Below are 25,694 nucleotides of genomic sequence, written 5' to 3'. Positions count from 1 at the left end.
TGAAAAGTGTAGTTAAATGTGCAAAAGAAAAAGATTTTGATTTTCACTCTCTCTTTGATTTCACAACTGATTGGAGGTTGGAAATGGGGAGGGGGAAATGTCATCCTTAATGTAGAATTCCAAATCCACAACTCACATAGATATATTTATCTGTATAGTTGTTTGTTGTCCAGGATTCTAGAGCCACAGCTTTATACGTGGATTGAATTCTTTAGATTTATAAATAATGAACATAAACTTCCAGTAATGTTTGTTTATTGTTGTTATGTACATGCAGGATCAGTGCACTGAAGTCCCTCAGTGTCGCCAGCTTTGTGCTAGGAAAAATGTAAAGCTTCATTTTATTAGTGCATACACAGCATGATTTTATAAGTTCGTGCACACGTGTGACTGTCAGAGCATCTGGTAGCTGAACCTGTGGGCGTCGCATCAAAACTCGTCACAACTGCCTGAGTGAGTGCCACGTGGCCTCCCTGATCTGTGGCTAGTGGCTTGTGGTGTCATTCCCACGGAATTAGAGAAGCTCTGTGGCAGAATTACATGTCCTGTGACTCAAATTAAGTCGAATATAATTTTATGCTAGATCGATGGCCAATTGTACAGATAGTGCAGTGCGTGCAAGTGACGCTGGGCATCCCACATGAACTGCCAGTTCTCTTCGTGCAAACCCTGTTTATAGTATACTGATCCAACTGCGTTGAAAGGGAATGGGAGGGCTGAGGACATACAAAAACAAAAATCACTAGAAAAATGTGAAAATCAAACCGAAACGATGTTATCCATTTGATCAGAAGATTAAGAAATAGAAACTGGATTTTGCCGAGGCAGAGCTTATTGATGTTTTAATTAATTAAGCATAATTAAAACATAGTCTTTTAGGTAAAACCAAAATTCATGTAAATGGACGTGAACACCCTAAGCAAGGCGCACAGTACACCCCACAGTGTCGATCACCGGCGTCGACATTTTGCCACCGAGTCGGCCGGAACACTACTATGGGAGAACATGTTCGGAGTGGAGGATGCCACTACTATGAGGCAAATTAAAGGACAGAGTTCTTCACCGTGTGAAGTGTTTGCAGTTGTCTACAGTTGTTTGCACCCACGGTCTAGGGGTAGCATTTTTGATTGGTAATCAAAATGTCCTCGGTCCCAGGTTTGAATCCCACTAGTGCTTAATTTTTGATTAATAATCAGCATTGTATGCTGAAGACTTCCGGCACAAGAAGTCACCCTCATTCTGCCAACGGCCTTGTCAAAGAGGGCGAAGGAGCAGACGAAGGTTCAAGGCACTCTCTGGTGTAAGTGGTGGGAAACTGCTCCTAAAGGCGGAAGAATCGGCAATGATTAACGGCATGAGGGTGCAGAAGGCAATGGAAACTACTGCATTGAAGACACATAATTGTATCCACAGGACATGTGGCCTCTAAGTGAAAAAGTGTCATGATGATCTCTCCATTGCCAAAGATTCCGGAATAGTCCCCCATTCGGATCTCCGGGAGGGGACTGCTGAGCAGGAGGTGACCGTGAAAAAAAGATCGAATAATCAACAAAAGGATAACGTTCTAAGAGTCAGGTTGTTGAATATCAGAAGCTTGGACATGGTAGGGAAACTAGAAAATCTGAAAAGAGAAATGCAAAGGTTCAGTCAAGATGTAGTACAGGTCAGTGAAGTGAAATGGAAAGAAGACAAGGATTTCTGGTCAGATGAGTATCGGGTAATATCAACAGCAGCAGAAAATGGTATAATGGAGTAGTATTCGTTATGAATAGGACAGTAAGGCAAAGAGTGTTGTACTGTGAACAGTTCAGTGATAAGGTTGTTCTTATCAGAATCGACAGCAAATAACACCGACAATGATAGTTCAGGTATACGTGCTGATGGATGGCACAAGCTGAGCATGAAGGGATGGAGCAGTACAGGAGGATATTGAAACGGTAGTACAGTGTGTAAAGGGAGATTAAAATCTAATAGTCATGGGGGACAGGAATGCAGTTGTAAGGCAAGGAGTAGAAGAAAAGTTAACAGGAGAATATGGGCTTGGAACAAGGAATGAGAGAGGAGAAAGACTAAATAACTTATGTAATAAATTTCAGCTAGTAATAGCGAATACACTGTTCAAAAATCACAAGAGGTGGTGGTATACTTGGAAAAGGTCGGGTGATATTGGAAGATTTCAGTTATATTACATCATAATCAGACAGATTCCGAAATCAGATACTGGATTGTAAGTTGCACCCAGGAGCAGATATAGACTAAGATCACAATGTAGTATTGATGAAGAGTTGGCTGAAGTTTGACATTAGTCAGAAAGAAACAATACTCAAAGAAGTGGGATACGGAAGTACTAAGGAATGACGAGATACGCTTGAACTTCTCTAAGGCTTTAGATACAGCAACAAGGAATAGATCAGTAGGCATTACAGTTGTCGAGGAATGTACATTTCTAAAAAGGGCCATCACAGAAATAGGAAAGAAAAACGTAGGTACAAAGACGGTAACTGTGAAGAAACCATGGATAACAGAAGAAATACTTCAATTGATCGATGAAAAGAAGTAGTATGAAAATGTTCCAAGAAACTCAAGAATACAGAAATACAAGTCACTAAAGAATGAAATAAATAAGAAGTGCAGGGAAGCTAACAAGAAATGGGTGCATGAAAAATGTGAACAAATCGAAAAAGAAATGATTTTTCGGAAGGACAGCCTCAGCATACAGGTAAGTCAAAACAACTGTCGTTGTCATTAAAAGTAGAGGTGGTAAAATTAACAGTTCAACAGGAATTCCACTGTTAAATGCAGAGGAGAGAGTGGATAGGTGGAAAGAATATGTTGAAAGCTTCTATGAGGGGGAAGATTTGTCTGATGTGATAGAAGAATAAACAGGAATTGATTTAGAAGAGATGGAGGATCTAATATTAGAATCAGAATTTAAAACAGTTTTGAGCACTTAAGATCAAATAAGGCAGAAGGGACAGATAACATTCCATCAGAATTTCTAAAGTCATTGGGGGAAGTGACAACAAAATGACTATTCACATCGGTGTGTAGAATGTATGAGTCTGGCGATATACCATCTGACTTTCGGAAAAAAAATCCTCCTCACAATTCTGAAGACTGCAAGAGCTGACAAGTACGAGAATTATCGCACAATCAGTTTAACAGGACATGCATCCAAGTTGCTGACAAGAATAATATAATCTGAGGAAGAAATTTCTGAGAACGTTCGTTTGGAACACAGCATCGTATGATTGTGACACATGGATTGTGGGAAAACTGGAACAGAAGAGAATCAAAGCATTTGAGATGTGGTGCTACAGACAAATGTTAAAAATTAGTTGGAGTGATAAGGTGAGGAATAAGGAGGTTCTGCACAGAATCTGAGAGGAAAGGAATATATGGAAAACACCGACAAGCAGAAGGGACAGGATGATAGGTAATCTGTTAAGATAACTTCCATGGTACTAGAGGGAGCTGTAGAGTGCAAAAACTGTTGAGGAAGGCAGATTGGAATACATCCAGGCATTTGTAATGAGAAGTCATTTGCTGCATTGTGGATAATTTCTGTATTACAAATAATAGAAAATGCTCCTTAAAGGAAACTCATAAACAGTTTTAGAGTTTAATAAATTTTGAATGATGTATAAGCACACTTGGTAAAATTCTTTGCACTGTAGGATTTGTGGTGGAAGAAGACAGTGAATAACCAGAAAGTTCTCCGTGGCGAAGAAGTATCAGGGCAGAACAATTTGCTTACTTAAAAAGTGTCGGAGAGTACAGACACGAGTGGGGTCCAATTGTCTGTACGGATGAGATGTACGTTCACACTGTGGGCATCGTGCAGTTCATTACAGAGTCTGTGGAAACCTGTTTCAAAAGGAAACAGAATTGTCATCATCTGTGCTGGCAATGAGGAACATTTTGTACCAGATGCCTACTTAAAGTTTAAATCTTGTCAGAAAATGCAGGATTATCACGATGAAGTGGACTTCTCAAATTATGAGAATTACCTCAGTGAGAGATTATTACCTAATTTACTACCTCATACTGTCCTTTTTATAGTTAACATCTCCTACCACAACGTGCCTTGCTTGTGCTCTAGCATCAAACCCCACGAGGAGAGAAGTGATGTCGTCTTTAACAGAAAACTGAATTCCTTTCTACAAGGAAAGATGCATTCGTTGATCAATATGAGCAAACCAGGCCACATCACTCGTAAAATATACAGTATTTTAACCATACTCGGTCATCCTGCGTCACGACTTTCACCATACCACTCAGAATTGAATCGTATAGAGCTGACACGGGTGAGAGTTGAGAACATAGTTTCTGAACGTAGTGTTACATTCAGAATGAATATGTCAGTAATACTTACAGACTCACAATGAATGCATTATTAGCACGTACAGACGAATAAATTACTTTCGTATCGAGACTGGAAGAAAAGCTGTGAGTACATAAATAAAATTGAAAAGCAGTGTATTTCAATTGCAGGTTTGGCAACAAGTGCTGGAGGTGATCATAAATGTGGAAAGTGTCGTACAGACTCGCATAGTGATAGTCTCAATCATGAGAGCAATGCTGATTTCGCAAGTGAAGATGAATATGAATCAACTGATGTTGCCAGTCGAAGTGAAACAGACATGGCTACTGAAAATGAAGAAACATAGGATGGAGCATTTTCTAAATGTTTTGATGTGTGGAAATAGTGAGGGAGATCCATAGTATTATGTCAGACGATGAGCTGTGTTGTTTGGAATGTGCAGTGCTGTGTTTCCAATTACTCTAAACATCTTTGAACGTCTTCTTAACAGTGAAACTACTGTTTATGAGATGGCTACACTCGTAAAATAAACCCTGTTACATTTTCTGGCGTGTGCTTGTGTCACTTCTAATACCTGTGTTCGTTTGCTACACTGCAACACCCTTTCACCTCCCTTACATTTCCCCTCGTGCACATACAAGTGTCCTCTGTTTGTATGAAGTGTAATTATCAGAAGCGGGGTATTTTACGCCGTGCTTCGACTGAAAGACATCATTTGTTTCAAAAGTATTTTCTAAAAAAAATAGATACCAAAATTACGATGTGCAAAGTTCTTCGTATCAGTTGTTGTATGATTATTTCGCGGAAGTTATCTCACATAAAATGTACGACATCTGTGCAGATAAGATATGATTCTCACAAGTTAGTAAAGCTAGGGGTGATTTCTGAAACAGAAACCAAATACAGGGTGATCGAGATAGAATGCCCATTTTCAGCCTTTCAGAAAAACTTTATTAACGCAGGTCTTTGTGTTTTACGAATGCAGACGTGTTACTGAGACTTTGGAGTTTCGCGTGCATACAGCACTCACTTCTTAAAAGTCACATAATTCATAAAACACGGCCTTTATAGGAGCCCTCGTGTAGACGAGCTACATGGTTGCTATACGAAGTACTCTCCGGTACAGCAACAGGAGCACCGGCAACTTCTCTACAGAAGATACACCAGAGGAAGAAATTGAGAGCTGTCACATCGGGTGAACTAGCCACATCACCAAATTGGGAGATGAGATGTCCAGGAAACAGTTTGAGCAGTTCGTCTGTCGACAGATGGCCCGTGTGTGCAGTTGCTCTGTCCTGTTGATACCACACGCTCGGACAGGGATGACGTCGTACCGCAGGGCTGACAAAATTCTGAATTTTGGATATGTTTCGCTCGGAAGTCACAGTGTGCAACTGAATTTCCTAGTCTCTCGCAACATTGCTAGCTTGCCACCGGCACACACATCTGCTGTCACAGTAGCCAGCAGAAAAGAAGCATTCTTTCTGATTCACCGTGTACGTCAACTTGAAACACACGAAAGCTGATAAAGTAAAAATAAGTAAGATTGATATGGAAAGAGATGGATAATCTCAAGCAGTATCATGTTGTGGCCGAAAGTGACTGTAACATTACATAACAAACAACTTTTATTACAAAGAATTTAGTTTATGACTAGCAAAGCAGTTTCAATCTGAAGCAATTGATTTTGAGTAGCTTGCAGTTAGCTGAATATAATTATCTATAGTAACAATAAAACGGTAAAACTGTTGTCTGTCTGTTTTGAATATACTAGTCTCCAAAACTACTAGACAAATGTGTTCATGGGGTTTTTACTAGTAACTTTAGCATAGCTTGGGGCAATGTATAGGCTTTATTTAATCAAAATTGGATGATTGGGGGGAGAGGGAGGGAGGGAGGGGGAGAGAGAGAGAGAGAGAGAGAGAGAGAGAGAGAGAGAGAGAGATATTGTAGTTCAAATTTTTATCTAAAATTATCTATTCAACTTAGTAATTCAGATGTTTAATCATGGTGGCACGATTTACCAAACAACCAATAGATGGCAGTGTAGTCTTTTTAAATTAGTGAGACGTGTGTTTTCGGAAGTCGAAAGTGTGTGTCAGTGACAGATTTAAGTACCGCAATCCTTACAAATACAAACTAACAGCGCTATACAGGTATACAGATAGCACTATGTGTATTAAAAACTTAACGCCATTCCTTTCCTTCATTCAGTTGGTTTTATTTATACTCTTTGTTAGGAAAAAATGAATTATTAACTTTACTTTGTCATTTCGGTGCCTACTCGTTACATTTTGATTTCGTTTTGTTCACGAATTAAAATGGGTAGAAAATGGTCAAGTCTTTACTAATACACCAGAATGGCTTCAAGACTGAGGACTGTGCGATCTCAAGAATCCGTCAAAGACTGAGAGGCGAGCCTTGCCTCGACTCGAGAACTTGAGGCTCTTAACTACGCTTCAGAAACTACTCCCTAAAGTGAGGTGTGACGAACTCCGATCAAGAATGTGGGAACCCTTTGATCGCAGAGGCTTAAAGTTACTTCTCTCCAGTGTAACATCGTAGGAAATGGAAATTTCTCCCCGAAGTAATATTGTGCACTTGAAAATATTCGCGGCAAGTGGTGCAGGCGAGCAAGTTTCTTGCACCCTGAACACTGCATATTCCTTACAGTTCACCATTTTGCTTTAAACTTGTACAATCCCCAGTGAACTTATGTTGTACCGTGACTGTAAACAAAGCGCAGGGCCAGGTGCTACGTGTTATGGGGGTAGATCTCAGTGTCGGTCTCACTTTGCGTGACCAGCTGTACACGGTTCTCCTCCGTGTTTGTGAAGTGTACCAGCTCTTTGTTCGTACCCTCGGACTTATTATGTCAAATGTTACCTACAAAGCTTTATAAGTAACAAATAAATTCCATCCATACAAAGTCTCGGGCACTGTTATAAATAAATACCTGAACAGTGCTGGACTTCTCAGCTAGTTTCCCAATATTTACACAGCTGCTTCTCCTTTCTCCGAAAGGTTCTTTAATTTTCCTATTGGCGTTTCATTTCTTTCCCCTAGCCGAGAACGCTTCTGCAGTTTTGCATTTGTCTCTCCAGCCGTCCGTTACTGTTTTGCACTTTATTTCCAGTTCATTTTCCCCTTTTGCCTCCCTCCTTTGCTTCATTTTTATGCATCCTCCTTTCACCAACTAAAAAATTGTATTTCGTGTGTTGGCCGAGGATTTCTACTCGGCAGTGTCTTTCTGCCTATCTGTGGCCCTACTGCCTTCACTGTTCACCTCTGAACTTTACCAATTTGTTCATACAATGCAGGCTTACACAGTAAGTAAATTTTGCTCTAAAGATATTATGCCGCAGTGAGAGGCATATTTTTGTGCCTAATTTTTCCTCTCCTAATGCTGACGGTGCCTCCAGCATTATGAACTGAAATTTTAGGCACGGAAATAACCCGTGGACCACAGCGTAATGCCCTAAAAACAAAATTTACCAATGACTACTCTTCTGTTGCCTACTGGCATAATCCGTATCACTTCAGGCAGGGGGGTTACCTTCATTGTCTCTGATGGTATTGACTTTAGCATCTGTTAAAATTCAGGAGTAAGTAAGAAACACGTATCTTTTTTGTTTTCTCCAGAAAAATTCCAGCCCCGAGATACAGGCCTCCAAAGATGACACTGCAAACACCATTTTGAAGATGCGAATTTCGGAAAATTTTTTAAAATGCTGTATCTCTGTAACAGTTCTACAAATTTTGTTAGAGATTTTTTAAGTGGAAAGATAATTGCTTTATGATTACAATGGTATCCTCCATTTGGACCTATCTGTCAAGGTTCTTTTACCATCGTCTTTTGACTTTTTAAAAATAATTTACAGAAATGCCAATCCAGAAAAGTTAGATTTTTTTCTGTTAATTAGTACCATGTAGTACTATATTCTGTGTAAATGAGAGCTTCCACTTTTAAGCTAGACAGGTTTTATTTTAAAAAATCATCTTTGTTGCAGTTATTTCTTATCACTTTCTTTGTTGCAGTTATTTCTTATCACTTTCTTTGTTGCAATTATTTCTTATCACTTTCTTTGTGGCAGTTATTTCTTATCACTTTCTTTGTTGCAGTTATTTCTTATCACTTTCTTTGTTGCAGTTATTTCTTATCACTTTCTTTGTTGCAGTTATTTCTTATCACTTTCTTTGTTGCAATTATTTCTTATCACTTTCTTTGTTGCAGTTATTTCTTTTCACTTTCATTGTTGCAGATATTTCTTACACATTGTTGTAGTTTGTCAGTTTCTTTGTCATGGTTATTCATTGCAGGTTTCTGTATTGCAGTCGTTCAGTGCTAATATTTTTACTGAAGAGGCTTCTAAGAAATCTGAGACCATCCAGTTAGTTCTGTGTTTTCGTGAGGAATTTGCCAGTTGATAGAGTTGCAGTGTGTTTTGTGAAAAGGACGGTTTGAAATGTCTTCTGACTGTGGTCACAGGAGAGTGAAGTGTGCTGACTATCTGTATTCCGTAGAAATGTTGGAACACGTGAGGCAATACTGACCCTACGACTTATCTTAGAAGAAAGATTAAGGAAAGGCAAACCTACGTTTCTAGCATTTGTAGACTTAGAGAAAGCTTTTGATAATGTTAACTGGAATACTCTCTTTCAAATTCTGAAAGTGGCAGGGGTAAAATTCAGGGAACGAAAGGCTATTTACAATTTGCACAAAAACCAGATGGCAGTTATAAGAGTCGAGGGATATGAAAGGGAAGCAGTGGTTGGGAAGGGAGTAAGACAGGGTTGTAGCCTCTCCCCGATGTTATTCAATCTGTATATTGAGCAAGCAGCAAAGGAAACAAATATTCGGAGTAGATATTAAAATGCATGGAGAAGAAATAAAAACTTTGAGGTTCATCTATGACATTGTAATTCTGTCAGAGACAGCAAACGACCTGGAAGAGCAGTTGACCGGAATGGGCAGTGTCTTGAAAGGAGGATATAAGATGAACATCAACAAAACCAAAACGAGGATAATGGAATGTAGTCGAATTAAGTCGGGTGATGCTGAGGGAATTAGATTAGGAAGTGAGACATTTTAAAGTAGTAAAGGAGTTTTGCTATTTGGGGAGCAAAGTAACTGATGATGGCCGAAGTAGAGAGGATATAAAATGTAGACTGGCAATGGCAAGGAAACCGTTTCTGAAGAAGAGAAATTTGTTAACATAGAGTATAGATTTAAGTGTCAGGAAGTTGTTTCTGAAAGTATTTGTATGGAGTGTAGCCATGTATGGAAGTGAAACATGGACGATAAGTAGTTTGGACAAGAAGAGAATAGAAGCTTTCGAAATGTGGTACTACAGAAGAATGCTTAAGATTAGATGGGTAGATCACATAACTAATGAGGAGGTATTGAATAGAATTGGGGAGAAGAGGAGTTTGTGGCACAACTTGACTAGAAGAAGGGATCGGTCGGTAGGACATGTTCTGAGGCATCAAGGGATCACAAATTTAGCATTGGAGGGCAGCGTGGAGGGTAAAAATCGTAGAGGGAGACCGAGAGATGAATACACTAAGCAGATACAGAAGGATGTAGGTTGCAGTAGGTACTGGGAGATGAAGAAGCTTTCAGAGGATAGAGTAGCATGGAGAGCTGCATGAAACCAGTCTCAGGACTGAAGACCACAACAACAACATGTATGAATACACTACAGCAAAACTGGCCACACTCTTCAAAGTAGAAATTCAATCTTCAGAAGAAAATGAACCAAAGCACTCTTGCGTCTCTTGCCAGGAATTTTTCAGAAATATCAATTCAGCTGTTGAATATTGTGCATCCTGCAGTGTAAAGGTGCAACTTTTAACTATTGTTCCAGAGACATTTTCAAAGAAAACAATTTGGAACCACGTTCCATCAGCATCAAAGTACATGGTAGATAAATCAAGAAATATGAGGTTTGTAAAAGAAGTCTTTGGAAGACCACATCCCTATTATGATCATCCTGTAGATGCAGCTCAAGTTCAAACAGTGCAGTCATTTTTCCTGGAGGATAAATGGGAATGTTCTTGCCAGAGTGCCAACAAAAAAGACACTATAACTGTAACAATTGAAGGTCAGAAGGTTGTGAAAGTGAAGAGGTACATGACTCATATAACTTTTGCAATTTCTAATATCAACTATAGAACTTCACATATTGGAAGATCAAAATTTTATGCTCTATGACCTAAGTGGGTAGTTCCACACCCACCTAGAGGTGTCTGTTTATGTGTGTACTGTGCAAATTTTGAACTTTGTGCGATAACTTTGAAGAAATTACTGGAGCACATAATACCTTTGTTGGGCATGGGAAGTCATTAGTAGTCTGTTTGTTTCAAGAATGTGGTGACTGCCGTGGAAAGGGGGGACTGTCTTTACAGGCACTTGGCCTGGAAGATGTAGCAGGTAACTCTGCAGAAATTACATATGTGACATGGGAGGAAAATAAACTAATTAAGAAAACTGTTGCATTTGCCTGTTTCATTGATGAACTTGGTAAATGGTCAGGGAAAGCAGTAAAGCCGCGTACACACTGAGACTGAAACATGTTTTCAAAACATGTTTCCGGCAGCTTGATGTGGACACCATTTGGAAACATGTTTGGAAACACAGATACATTTATCCGTAGCAGTGTCGGTACAGATCAAAGGAAACAATGTTTCAGGCTAGCTACCACTTGTCACCGCTGCACGGCGCTAGCGTGTGTGTGTGTGTGTGTGTGTGTGTGTGTGTGTGTGTGTGTGTGTGTGTCATCAGCTGTTTAGTGGTGTTCTGTTTACTATCGTTTTCGCTTTATTTTTCTAAAATAATGGGGCGGTCAAGGCAACGTCCGGAGCAAGGAATATAAAAACACCGTTAAAAAACACGATTGACTTGCAAAAATTGCAGCAGCTTTTGGCACGGACAAGGGAAGTGTTGAGAAAAAGATACGATCGCTCGTGGTTGCTTACAGACACGAGAAAAGAAAAATTATTTCCAGCAGACCATCTGGTAGTTGTGCAGACACTACATATGGCTCGAACTGGTTCGGCTATCGGCTGCTGCAGTTCTTGGACGATGTACATGAGCTGAGGGAGACAACAGGTACTGTGGAAAATGAGGTACGAAAATTATGCTTGTTTGTCTTTATTTGTATTTTGTAGTACACAGTCACATTCACCCATAGTTATTTTGCCACGGTACACTTCCTTGTGGGCTTAAAAAATAATTAGCAAATTCGTATCGAATTTGTTTATTCGTGGAAGCAGCTTTCATTGGTATATTCTGTGCTGAAATGAAAACTGATGCAGTGTCATCTCGTCTCCATGTGCCTGGAATCATCTCACCTGTTTGTAAATCGTAGGAATCGAAGCTTCCATGTGGGGTGTATTGGTGCCTTGCCTTGCATTTCGCCTTAAAAAATTGTGGAGACATACAGCTGTAAGTGTGACAGCTTTCATTGGTATATTCTGTGCTGAAATGAAAACTGATGCAGTGTCATCTCGTCTCCATGTGCCTGGAATCATCTCACCTGTTTGTAAATTGTAGGAATCGAAGCTTCCATGTGGGGTGTATTGGTGCCTTGCCTTGCATTTCGCCTTAAAAAATTGTGGAGACATACAGCTGTAAGTGTGACAGTTTTTGCCTTTTCCAGTTGTAGCAACATAGGTTTTCTAAACACACGAAAAACTGAAGCCGTAATGCCGAAAGTGTTCTCAACAACCATTCTGGCCCTTGAAAGTCTGTAATTAAAAACTCTCTCTTTTGAACCTTTAACATGTTTTCCCGGGTAGGGTTTCATAATGTTTTCCTGTAAGGGAAAAGCATCGTCTGCTACAAAAACATATGGTAGGGCCTTGGTGCCAACTGGTAAGCATTCAGCTTGTGGCAAGTTAAGTTTCTTTTTGTTAATTAACTCATTTATGCTCGCGTTTTTGAACACACCACCATCTGATATTCTGCCTTGGCAGACGATATCTGCGTACAAAAAGTTGTAGCTGCTATCGACGACAGTAAGCAGCACAATGCTGAATGAACCTTTATAATTATAATATTCACTTCCACTACCAACAGGGCACTGTAGCACGATATGTTTCCCGTCAATTGCTCCGACACAATGGGGGAACGAAAAATCTGTGAGAATAAACGTGCTGTTTCACTCCAGTCGTTTTGAGTTGCAGGTATCTGAAAGAAAGAAATTTGATTTCAGGTTTTTGTACATTCGCCAGAGGGCACAAATGAAGATGAAGAGGTTGCGGCTGGACCTTCCAGTCCTCCACCACCAAAAATTAGAAGGATGGGCGAGAAAAAAGACAAGCGGCAACCCTACAAGATTGCGTCTCAATTGTTAACTAAAGTGCTGCAAAAACAAGAAGAGAACAAGAACGATGAATGCAGTGCGTATGGGCAGTATGTGGCATCAGTTTTACGGAAATTGACAGAGTTAGAAAGAGCAAAAACAATGGCTTTGCTTAATGATGTATTAATGAAACAGCATGTAGCGTATTAGGAAAGTGAGCAGTCGACAAGGGGTATGAATGAATGTGGCAGGGCCATCATCATCAAGTAATAATTCCCCTGTTACATTTACAAGCTATGAAGACAGTGACAACGCAGTTGAAGAAGTTGTGTTTGATGAATTATGTAATGTAATTGAGAAATAATAACACTTCAAAAATGTGCTTATTTAACGATGTTTTTCATTTACTTACCTTTACATAATCCTTCAGTACTTCCACCAGAGCTGCACATACTTCAGGTACTATTTTAGATATTGCTCATTTCGAAATGCGAAATAAATACGCAAGGCTCTGAAATGAATCTCCTGTTGCCAGGAAACGAAGAGTAACTGCAAACCTTTCGTTGCCTGAAATAGCTTTCCTGAAATTCGTGTCTTTTTTTTTTTTAAACAAATGGTGATATCATATTTGCCAGATATTCAAAATCGGTAGGTGAGATCTGAGTGAAGTTGCGGAAGCCAGAGCCGTCTTCCATACTCAGCTCACGTAGCAGGTTATTTCCGCCAGTTCTTCTATAGAATGTTTTTCTCCACCAACGCCGAGGACGCCTTTCATTTTGTTTGTGTAAACCTTCTAATATTAATAATGCAGCTCCACATATCATTATTGTTTCTTCGGCACCAGACATAACGCAGCAGCAGACAATACGAACACAATAACACGAGGAGCACTGCAGATGGCGTGAACTCACGAGAAATGTGGACGGAAACAGAGACCGGAAACAAAGTCGGAAACATTTGCGAAACATCGCAGCAAACAATGTTTCCAACAGAAACACGTTTCCAGTGGCAGTGTGTACGCGGCTTAACACACCAGCATGTGAAGAAATTGCAGGAGTGAAAGGGTGTATACAGGCTGAAAAACTACATTTAGTGCTTCACTGTGATTTTGCTGAGAACTGGTCTAATTCTCCCACAAGAAGTAAAAGGGTATCATTGGAGTAATGACAGGTTTCAATTTTTACAGGAGTGACATATTTTCAAAACAAGACCACAATTGTTGCTGTTATAAGTGATGACACAGGTCATGACTCAGCACATACTTTGCTAGCAATGCACAAAATTCATCAACTGCAAACAGGGGCACAGTAGATCGTTATTATTTCTTATGGTGCTCCTCGTTACCAGCTGTTTGAATTGAGCTAGTCGCTTGTGCCAACTGACTGGGTATACAGTGCTACTGGTCACGGGAAGGGGCCTTGTGATGGTGTAGGAGGCCTGCTGAAGCACCGTGCTACAAAACGTAATCTTCCCAGAGCAAATACAGCTGCGATTCAGATTGCTGAGGATTTTACGAGAGTTGTGAAATCTTACATATCCACAGCCCTCATTCTTTTGTCCAAAGAGGAAATCGAAGAATTCCGTGAGCAGAAAAAAGAAAAATGGTCCAAAGAAACTACTCGTGTGAAAGGAATTCAGAAGACACATTTGTGGACTCAAAGTGATGGGCGAACTCATATAGCATGCACTTTAAAGAGCAAGAAAGAAGAAATTTCATTCTTTCGGCCAACACCTCAGAAATAGCAGGATAATATTCAGATTCACAACTTGAGACGAGGATGTTTGTGGCATGTGTGTATGACTGTGACTGGTGATTTGCAGAGATTATAGACACCAGTTATGAGTTAAATGAAATTGTAGTGAACTTTACGCTACCACACAGACCAGCTGCTGGATATAGGTGTCCGGCTGAAGGACAGCGACGACGCTGCCAGTGCTCACTTCCTGTTCACAATGTATTGGAGATTGTAAGTGCTCCAGTTCCTATTGGTTGGACAGGAAGGCATCACTCTATATGAAAGGCAGATACTGAAGCACTGGAACACATTTTTAGTTCATTGACTGGCTAATTTCAGTACAAAACAGAGTGCACAGAAGTTGTGTGAATTCAAACCTGTAATTCTTTGGACCTTTCACATACATTTTGGAACCAATTAAAATGCTTCAAAAATGAGTCTCTTACTAATATTTAAAAACTAAAATTATCTTAGGTTTTGATTTTTATGAGCCTTTTATGTGATAATGTGGTAATAAGACAGTTTTATGTATAGCAAATGGTTTATAAGACCTATTCAACCTAAAACTGGAAGCTCTCCTTTTCAGGGAATGTAGATCTATTATGGTACTAATCAACAGGAAAAGATCAAAATTTTATGGATAGATTTTTGAAAAAAAAAAAAAAAAGAATAATTCCACACCTTATAAAAAAAGTTCAGAATGTTAGAGTAAAAGAACTTTGACAGATAAGTCCAAATGGAGGATTTATTTCTAATCATAAAACAATTATCATTCAAATAGAAAAAAATCCCAACAAAATATCTAGAATGGTTCCAGAGATACAGCATTTTCAAATTTTTTCCAAAATTCATGCCTTCAAAATGGTATGTACAGTGTTACCTTTGGAGGGCTGTACCTCGCAGCAGAAATTTTTTTGGAGAGGGGGGGAAAAAAAACCAAACAAACATGTTCCTTACTTAGTCCTTCGTTTTAACATATGCCAAATTCAATAACATCTGAGATTATAAAGGTAAGATTTTTCCTAGCCTGCCTGAATTGATATGGACTATGCCTACTATACTCTTCCCCCCCCCCCCCACCCCCCCCCCCCCTCGCCTCCTCCTCCTCCTCCTCCTCCTCCTCACCCTTTTCATTCAGTGATTACCTCATGCTCTCTTTGAAACCGTCAACAGTGTTTGATTCTTTCAATTTAATATGTTCCCATCACCTTAGTTTCCTACTTCTCTGCAATTTTTCATCTGCATTTCATGACCCAACTAGGTCATTCCATGTCTCCCCCTTTAATTTCTTGCAAGTTTAAAATCTGATTTCCAATGTATGTCATAGCCTTCTAGTGTCTCCAGGTCTGTCCCACAAATAAACCTGGAACAGTTATGAGCAATGAATAAGGTATGCTGTGTCCAAGTTTCTAACAGGCGGTTTCCGCTTGCATTCCTTTCCCGCAGTCTGTGTTATTCTACATGTTTTCCTTCCACCCCTTATCTTGCTATGAAATTATATCTCCCTTAACGAATTGAATATATTCTTTCATTTCATCGTGTGTTTTATGAATCTCAATTGTTTAATATTATGGAAAAGATAGATCACTACACACACACACACACACACACACACACACACACACACACACACACACGAGATCACAGTCTCAGCAGCCAGAGACTTGTGAACATCTTCGCCATGTGGCGAGTAGTAATCTGCCTTTTTCATCATACTGTCATTATCCCATCCTGAATTTTCCATTGTTCAATTGTTTAATAACTTTCTGTATTTTATCTGAAGTTGAGCTTTTGTTTAATGTCTAATCTTATTATTAATACTATCATCAGCAGTTTTGCTGACCTACCCTATGCAGTTTGTATTCAACTTACAGAATCTGTAACATATACTTTTTTGCGTTGCGAGACATAAGAAATATACATTTTTAAGTTGTCATTGGTACTAAAACAAGGCCTCTTTTTTGTTTTGAACAGGTTACTGAAGATTTACTGGGTTTTTGCAAATTTTGTGACATTGAAGACAAAGAACTGGCACTTGCATTACAACCAGAATGCAGTAATGTAAGTATTAACATTGTTCTTGGAGTTTCTGTTTAGTGGGCATAGTAGGGTTGCAAACTTCCATAAGACCCCAGTGATAACTCCAGATATTCACATCTGACAGCTTTCGTTGTATTAAGGGAATGTAGTTACCAGAAAACATAAGTAAGTCAGTGTAGTGTAAAATACTGTATTAATAAATTTGTTTAAATACTCGCAATCTATTCAAAATGTACACATATTAGCTCATCGTGAGGTTAACTTGTAATAAAAATGTATTTTCCTATTTCATTTGAGTAGGTCAGCAGTTTCTCGTCACTATTAACAGTGTAAAAAAACAGTCGTGACGATTGAAACTATAACTTAGAACTTATGCATTTGACCTCAAATGAATTGTTATTGACAAGTGCTAGCCATCAACGTTTCTTTTCTCATCTCTTTAGATACTCACCAGGTAGTGGCAGAAGAAAACTAATGGAAGTTAAGGAAATGAGCAAGCTTTTGAAGCCAGTCGCTCCTCCTTCTGGCAGAAGAATAGAAGGGGAAGAAAGAGGGATGAAGGAAGAGAACTTGCAAGGCTTAGAAAGTGGGGAGAATTATGGAACTGTCGCCCAGAGTTCCGGGTCGGGAAAGACTTATCAGACGCGATGAGAAAGAAAAACTAATTGTCAGGGACTGCACCAAACGATATTTGAAAACATGGGAGGTGAAAGGTGGTAGATAAGATAATAAGCAAGACAGATATTACTGACAAAACATCATACAAGTGTTAATAAGAGCAGGAAGCTAAGTGCATTATACATGGTAGAGGCGTGGTGCAGGGAAAAATAGGCAAGTCAGAATATGAAAGGTATAAAAAACTGAGTGATGAAAGGAGTAGTTGCTGACAAGGGAACCTCCCCATCGCACCCCCCTCAGATTTAGTTATAAGTTGGCACAGAGGATAGGCCTTGAAAAACTGAACACAGATCAATCGAGAAAACAGGAAGAAGTTGTATGGAACTATGAAAAAATAAGCAAAATATACAAACTGAGTAGTCCATGCGCATGATAGGCAACACCGAGGATAGTATGAACTCAGGAGTGCTGTGGCCTGTGGTTAGCGTGAGCATCTGCGATACGAGAGGTCCTCGGTTCAAGTCTTCCCTCGAGTGAAAAGTTTTCTTCCTTTATTTTCACAAAGTTATGATCTGTCCGTTCGTTCATTGACGTCTCTGTTCTCTGTAATTAGTTTAGTGTCTGTGTTTATTGAAGTCACGAGCTATATTTGCTGGATTCATATTGGCCACGGAATACATCTCACGTCCAAAGTAGCGAACAGTCAACTGCCAGCCAGGGAGCCTCGTTAGCAGGAATACTCTCTCTTCCGTGTGCTGTAGTCGACTGACGTTGTGTGTTTCGATGTTTGTTTAGGTGTAGCGTCCCCATACTACGGCGCAGTTACCTCGCATCGGACGGATGGACTGACAGATAATAATTGTCTGAAAATAAAATATTAAAATTTTCCCTCGAGGGAAGACTCGAACCGAGGACCTCTCGTTCCGCAGCTGCTCACGCTAACCACAGGACCACGGCGCTCCTGAGTTTTTGCTATTCTTGATGTTGCCTATCTTGCGCACGGACTACTCAGTTTGTATATTTTGCTTATTTTTTTCACAGTTCCACACATTTTTCGAGGCCTATCCACTGCGCCAACTTATAACTAAATCCGAGAGGGGTGCGATGGGGAGGTTCCCTTGTGAGAAGAAATGCTGAGACCAAAAAATTAAGACCAGGGGGGCGGTAAGACCAAGGATACAATGTAACACCAGTTCCCACCTGCGAAATTCTGAGAAACTGGTGTACGCGGGAATAATTCGGACAGCACTTGTGGTGAAAAAGGCACCGCGGTTGTAACTGTCACATTGTAGAGCATGCTTTGCCACACGATATTGCATGTTGCAAGTATACGCTTACTGTGTATTCCTATTCGTCATAACTGATAACTTGATGATAGTCATACCGGTATAGATAGCTGAACAGTGTTTAAGTAACAGCAGGTACGTGATGTCATTTCACAGGTTGCTCTCACTTTGATGGCATATGTTTGCCAGTTACAGGGCTGGTATAGGTGGTGGCAATTGTCACAGCAGTTGGGCCGTAGTGTAAAAGGAGCACAGTGTCTGTCTGACTGGGGTGGGGGCGGGGGGGAGGGTGGGGGGTGATGAAAAGCTATTTAAAGGACAGTGGGAAAAATGTTGGACAGAATGAACCTCATTTTAGGATATGATCTTAGGAAGTCACAGCCTTGTCAAAGTGGCTGATTAATACATTTGAAACCAGATTAGTAGTGAGTGGCAATAGTTGTTTTTTGAAGGGATTAGCAGTACCGGCATTAGACGTGATGCGCCAGGAAATCTACTTTTGAACTAGGCTGGTGGGGTAATTATGTCCAGTGAAGGCTCAGGTGAGAATGGTGGTGTATTGCTGTAAAGAGTCTGCATCTATTTTGCATTTCAAATTCTGTGGCTGTATGAGAGGGAATGTGTGACACAGAAAGAATGGCAACTGTCAAAATGTAAGTAGTGTCATTTGTCGGTGGGTTTAATGTGAACAGAAGTGTGTAGCGGCCCTCGGTGTGGATATGGTGAACGTAAAGGAAAGTGGCACGGGATTCGGAATAGGACCGTGTGAAATGTAATTGGGAGAATGTATTTAGAGATTCCAAAAAGTTTAATAGGCCAGCCTCACCATGACTCAGTACAGCAAATATGTCATAAATCCATTTAAACCAAACCAGGTGCTGAAGGCTTGTTGCTTCTAGGAAAGCCCCTGACCCTGGGTCCTAGACAACTTTTCCGTAACTTTGCCAATTCTTTCCCTCCATCCCTCTTCCTTCACCTTCACCTTCAACCAGTCTGCCGGGAAGAGGAGGAGCAGCAGCCACAGGCCTGCACATTTACATAACTTTTGTGTGTGTTTCCTCCTGCCACTGCTTGATGAGTGTTTTTATCTATCCAATTATATTTAACAAATTGATTATTTTTGTTGATAGATACCCACAGTCATTTAACTGAATTAGGAGGTGAATTGGATGCTCTTACTTTGATGTTACCGGGTTTGTTAAAAAAAGTGTGTGTGTGTGTGTGTGTGTGTGTGTGTGTGTGTGAGAGAGAGAGAGAGAGAGAGAGAGAGAGAGAGAGAGAGAAGGAGAAGGAGCACTAATATTGACACTTGACATCTGATGTATACACGTAATTGCCATTGGTTTGGAGCTGCAGTTATCATTGGCCCATTTAAATAAAGTATCATTCATTATTGCTGCAACTTTAAAACTGCAAAGTATTGTTTAGTAATAGTTAGACTGTATTAATATAAAATGACCTCTACAATTGACTTAGGCTATAGTTTAAGTGAGGCAAATTCAAACTTAAATATGTTGTCTGGTAAGAAATAAGTAATGTGATGTACTACACTTAAGTCCGACAAGTGTGTCAAGACAAATTTTTATTTCATTGTATTGATCAGTGACACGTATGACCAATATTTATCTCATTTCGACAGATGAGATTTGAGAATTAGATAAATTACCGGAAAAAATAATAAATAAGGATTTTAGCACCCCACGCAACTCCCGTATGGGTTAATTTATTTAACTCTCAAATACAGGAAATCCCATGAAATATGGGACAGTTGACAACCCGAGGGCATAAGTTCAATGTTTGGTTTTGGGAATTGTGGAAGTCCTGCTAGATGGGTACAGGCGAGAGAAATATAAATAATCGTGTTTTTTTGGTTGGACATTATCCTGATTCCTAAGAGACCGTGTATGATGTGGCTGAACAAAAAGAAATGATCCTATTGTTGTTTCCCAGTACTTGAATATGTGGGCCATAAACTTCTACTCATGAAACTAAAATGATGTAGCCTTAATGCCATCTGACTTTGATAAAAGGAAGCTGAGCTTACACATTTCCAGCGCATATTCATGTTTCATTTGTGCACTATGCGTTTTATTTATTTGATCGTTTCAACCACCTGTGGCAAGAAATTACTCTATTGCTTTTCCTTTTTAAGTTATTTTCTCTTTCACCAATATTTCTTCATTTCTGAAACTGTTGCTCAATCTTGTTGTAAGAATACTCTTCCCATTCTGTTGTTCTTGCTGTCTTGTCAAATAGAAGACACAATTTTCACTTGATACATTTCTAATGTTTCCTATATGTTCTTCACTGTTCCTCACTTCCTTGGATCCCAATTTACTTCTTTTTATCTTGAGACTTGTGACTTCCTGTTAATGATATCTTATTTGCAGACCTGGTTTTGCACCTTTAACTTGTGCATTGCATGTGAGCCCTTTTTTCTTTGTCATGGTGGAGATCTATTTAAACTTTTCATATATATCATTTGATTGCAAGTCCAATGTAAAATCTTGTGCAGTTAATTTTTTTTCTTTTTTGGTCAGTACTCTGCCCCAGAAATGTCCTTCCTTTTTTCTCAAACACTGGACGATCCAGAATGGAATAACAAAAATAGAAGTGTCGAGTGGTAGCCAGGTGCCTGTAAAAGGTCTACATCTACTCTCCCCTCCCTCTGCCCTCCACATCTACATCCATACTCTGCAAACCACTGCGAAGTGCACAGAACAGGTACTTCCCACTGTACCAAATATTACAGCTATTTCCTGTTCCTTTCACATACGAACCATGGGAAGAATGACTGTTTAAACATTTCTGTGCCCACACTAATCGATCTAATCTTGTAGTCACAATCTCTAGGGGATCGATACATATGGCGATGTAATATATTCCGAGACTCGTGATTTAAAGCTGGTTCTTGAAACTTTGTAAACAGTTTGTGTCTATCTTGAAGCATCTGCCAGTTCAGTTTCTTCAACATCTCTGTGACATTCTCTCATGCGCCAGACAAATCTGTGACCATTCTTGCTATCATTCTCTGTATACGTTGAATACCCCACTCAGCCATATTTGGTGTGGGCCCTATACACTTGAGCAGTATTCTAGGGTGGCCACACAAGAGGTTTGTAAGCAACCTCCCTTGTTGTGGACTGATTGCACTTCCTGAGTATTCTCCGCCTTTACCCACAATTGAACCTGCATGTTCATTCCTCTTCGTCTCCCTACAAAGTGCTACACCCAGTTATTTGTATTAATTGACTGATTCCATTTGTGATTCATTAACGTTATTGTTGTATGATACTACCCCCCTCCACGTGCACAATTTAATTTGAATATTGAAAGGGGTAGACCTCTTTAAATGCATGAAAAATAGGTAATTTTCATGCACCCTCCACCTATGCCCCCCCCCCCCCCCCCCCAAAAAAAAAAAAAAAAAAAAAAAAAAAAACACTAAATCTGATGATACATCTTTGTCTTGAGAAATTATTTTTGTACCCACATCTGAATGTGGGATGACCCCTTGCAACTTGAACAGTGGTCATCAGCAGGAATTCCTGAAGCCCTCCCATTGGATGTGCAACAAAATAATCTTGTTTAATCATTTTCAATATTTTCTATCAGCATAGACTGAAAAATGTTAAGGTCTGACAAATGGTGACGTGTTGAAACTAATGTCATTTTCTTAGTCAACAAAATTGAACCAAAGGCTTTCACTGAAAGTAAACTTTCAGAAATATTGCAATATGGCTACCTGTGCTGATGGAGAATTTCATTTAGAATGCTGACATTGAATTCTGATCAAAATTCTATATACTATTTTGTGTTCCTGTCAATCTGAAAAATTCATTTAAAGTCTTGGGTTATGTTTTGTGTAGTTAAGTTGAACATGTCTGTAGTCAGTGATCCCTGTATCATACAGCAATTCTTCCAGATCGAAAAGGAGCTCCCCCCCCTCCCCCTCCCCCATCCTCTCCATGGCTACAGTGGTCCTGTGGCCTCTTTGTCAGTTTGTCATCCAGTGCTCTGCTTTGCTTGATACACTTTTTGTCCCCTTTTGTGCAAACATTGTAACAGGCTGGTCCGATCTTGAGTTTGAGCGTATTCACGATTTCGTCGAAACCTGTTAGGCCTTCAGTGAAATAATTACCGAATTGGCCCGAAAATAAGCCATCACCACATATAACCCACACCTCTAAATTTTGAAGAAGAAATAAAACAGTGTTCTTTTCTTGAAAATAAGTAGCACACTGATTACAAGGAAAAAAATTACCAAAAATCTACTTGCATGTAAGTAAGACATACGTACCGTTAACGTTTGGTACAACACATTGTCAACATATTTTGACTTATTTACTTTCATCACTATCAGTATTGCTGTTCACTTCCCCACTCTCACTGCTATAATTTTCTTCTTTCTCTTCCACAGTGTGTCATTGTCACTGCCGTTCAGTGCATTTGATATGCAGCATTTCTTGAACCCCTTGATCATGGACTCTGATGATATTGAGGACCGTGAAGCAAGAATCCACTTCCAAAAAAAGTGTGACTGGTGGCTTTTCAATCTTATCAGATGGTGTAAGGATGTGGTCTTCTTCCAGAAGCAATCTGCATACATTTTCATAGGTTGTCCTTTAACGGTTTGTTTATGGCCATATCTAGTACCTGTAGTTTCGAAGTCATTCCTCCAGGTATTATGATAGGATCTTCTTTTGTGCAGCACCTTTATCTTCAGCAGTTAGATGGCCCTTTAAAGCATCCAGAACTAGCATGGCTCTCTTAGCAGGCAATGCCCCAGGTCTGTGATTCAAAACGGTAGACAACAAGTTGACCATCAGCTGCACTGTCATCCAGCCCATTGGAAGTGAATCACTAAACCAATAGCAAAGTTTTCTTTGGGCATGGTTTTTCTCTTCAAAATGACCTAAGAGGGTAGCTTCCTCCCATCGGCTGTAACAGCTAACGTGTCATTCTATTTTTTTCCATTCCAAGTTTTTCTTAATGACATTCTTTCTGCCCCTGTCATATTGGCTGGCATGTCAAAAAATACTGGGGTTTCTTCAGCATTGCCAATCTAACGAAAAGGATACGAGTGACACTTTCGTAAGTGGATGATTAGAAGTTGACCGGCTTCTCTGTGAAGTCTTCTCACATTCTCTGTACTAGTGTAATACTTTGACAGGTAGCAAGGCCATTCCTCTGCATAAACTGAGGCACCAACTAATACTGCCACAAAATTCTCATTGTGTCACATCTAAGTCTTTTGCGATTTCCAGGACCTTCAGTTCAAGAATCTCTCGTGAGATAGGCATCCCGTCTTCCCCTTGTCTCGCTCATAGGAAAGAGTCTAAGCTCCTAGTTCTGGATACTTGCTACATTTCTGCTCCCTGAACGATTTTCTCGTCGAAACTGCCTTCTTCCATTTTTGTTCTGAAGCAACCGAACATCGCACAATAGATTCGTCCAGTCCGTTCTTTCTTCTGGTCGCTGTTTTGTTTGTGGTTTTGACGTTACACAGAGCTATAAGTTTGAAGCTTGCATCGTAAATAAACCGAATTCCTGGGCTCGATCATGCTTTTTGCTCTAAGTGGTTATTTGTAATGTCCTAAATCAGGCTTTCATACTACTATCCAACTGAAACTGAAGTATAAGCTAGTGTAACAATACTGGTGGACCTAGATAATGTCCACACCCATAAAATACTGGTAAAAGTTTGCATTGTTGAGTAATAAAATATGTCGTTGCCAGTTTCGTCTACGGAAGCTGCTCGTTACAACTGAGCTCAATTTTTGTGCAGCAGTTGTGCATAAGGCGACAAAGTAGAGGGTATAAGGTGCACCCCAACTTTAGAGAGTGAAATTTGGATAAAAAGTGTAGCTTATTTTGGGTACATGTCGACAGTCCCACATTGCAAATGTGAGTGGATTAACACACAGTATTTTTGCTCAAGAACAGGAGCAATTATTATACAGGGTGAGTCAAACTTCTGTGAACACTATTTGAGAGAAACCATTTACTTACATGGTGAAGCACGACATTGGGATCACAGGTTTACTTCAAACTTCGTACTTCTTAAGTAGGCCATTAAAACAACTTAATGTGCAAGTAGTAATGTGCAATACCCTGACAATTCTGAGAAAATCACAAGAGAAGGTTTCCGTGTCTGTTATGTAGCTTAGGCATTTGTGCATAGGTTCTAGATGCTAGTGTTCACGGTGATCAAGTAATTAGCGTTCAAGCTCCATAAGATGAATGTGTACGAGACGACGGTTTGATTCCCGCTCGTACTTAATTATTAATCTAGTTTTTTCATCACTGGTCATACTGTTTAATTTATATGACATTTGAGAGATAATATAACAAAAACAGGACATGTGTATTTGCATGAAGTTTCAATTTATGTTTTCTGTATCTGTATTACAAGTACCGTCTTCCAAATAGTGATGTCCAGAGCACATCCGACCAGTAATTGTACATTACTTTCGTAATCTGGGACATTGTGACTTACTGTATGACTGATATTGATTAACATCATTCGCACCATTATTTATCGAGGTTTGACTTGGGTTTTCCAAGCCTGTCCCTCGTCCTTGAAAATTTTGTTACGAATTGTTAATAGTCAAAAACATGAAATTCACTATAACTTTATGAAAATGCACGTGGCCTTTTCTTGTTTTTCATCATATTTCCTCTCAAATCTCATGTAAACTAAATAATGTGACCAGTGATGATAAAAATATAGATTAAAATGTAAACGGATTCGAACCGCTGCCTCATTCACTACCCGTTTACTGCGTGTAGAAGATTGCATTTTCTCTGTTCGAGAAAAGTTCCAGCTGGAAATTCATCAGATCATATTTTAGTTTGTATCTTTATATTTGTTTTCAACTTAACCTTTGTTTAATAGCTTTTGTAATTATATCTTATCTACAAATTATATCCTATATACAATAGAAAATCCTTAAACACTATTTCCAAGTCAGGAAATGTTTCCAAGTGCTTAAAATATTAACATTTATTACTTCGCTTGTCTTTAATAAAACTTGAAATACCTATTGTGCTTTTTATAAAGTGATAAAACTTTAGCTATAGTGCCTCTGCTATTGCAGGAAACTTAAATGTTTAATGCTCCTTTACATATTTAGTATGTTTCAACTTTAATTGTTGTTGTTGTTGTTGTTGTGGTCTTCAGTCCAGAGACTGGTTTGATGCAGCTCTCCATGCTACTCTATCCTCTTTAATTGTTGAAACCATTTTACAAAATTTGCCATAGGAAGGCTTATTATTATACAAAATAATGTATTTAAACTGTGTTATTCTTTCCTGCTGAGTAATTTGTCACATGTAAATGAGTTTGAACAAATTTCTCTCCAACGAAAATCATAAGAAATTA

General features: G+C 39.4%; 1 protein-coding gene across 1 annotated transcript in view; it reads left to right on the top strand.

Moving 5' to 3' along the window:
- Positions 1-25,694, top strand: part of LOC124553903 — a 137,131-nt gene that overhangs the window by 99,609 nt on the left and 11,828 nt on the right. The window contains exon 8 of the mRNA XM_047127916.1: positions 16,341-16,427. Within this exon, the coding sequence (XP_046983872.1) occupies positions 16,341-16,427 (87 nt within the window). The remainder of the gene's footprint in view (positions 1-16,340; positions 16,428-25,694) is intronic.

This window comes from Schistocerca americana, chromosome 11 (genome assembly GCF_021461395.2).
Source record: "Schistocerca americana isolate TAMUIC-IGC-003095 chromosome 11, iqSchAmer2.1, whole genome shotgun sequence".
Classification (NCBI taxonomy): Eukaryota; Metazoa; Arthropoda; class Insecta; order Orthoptera; family Acrididae; genus Schistocerca; species Schistocerca americana.
This window is presented reverse-complemented; position numbering and strand designations above follow the sequence as displayed.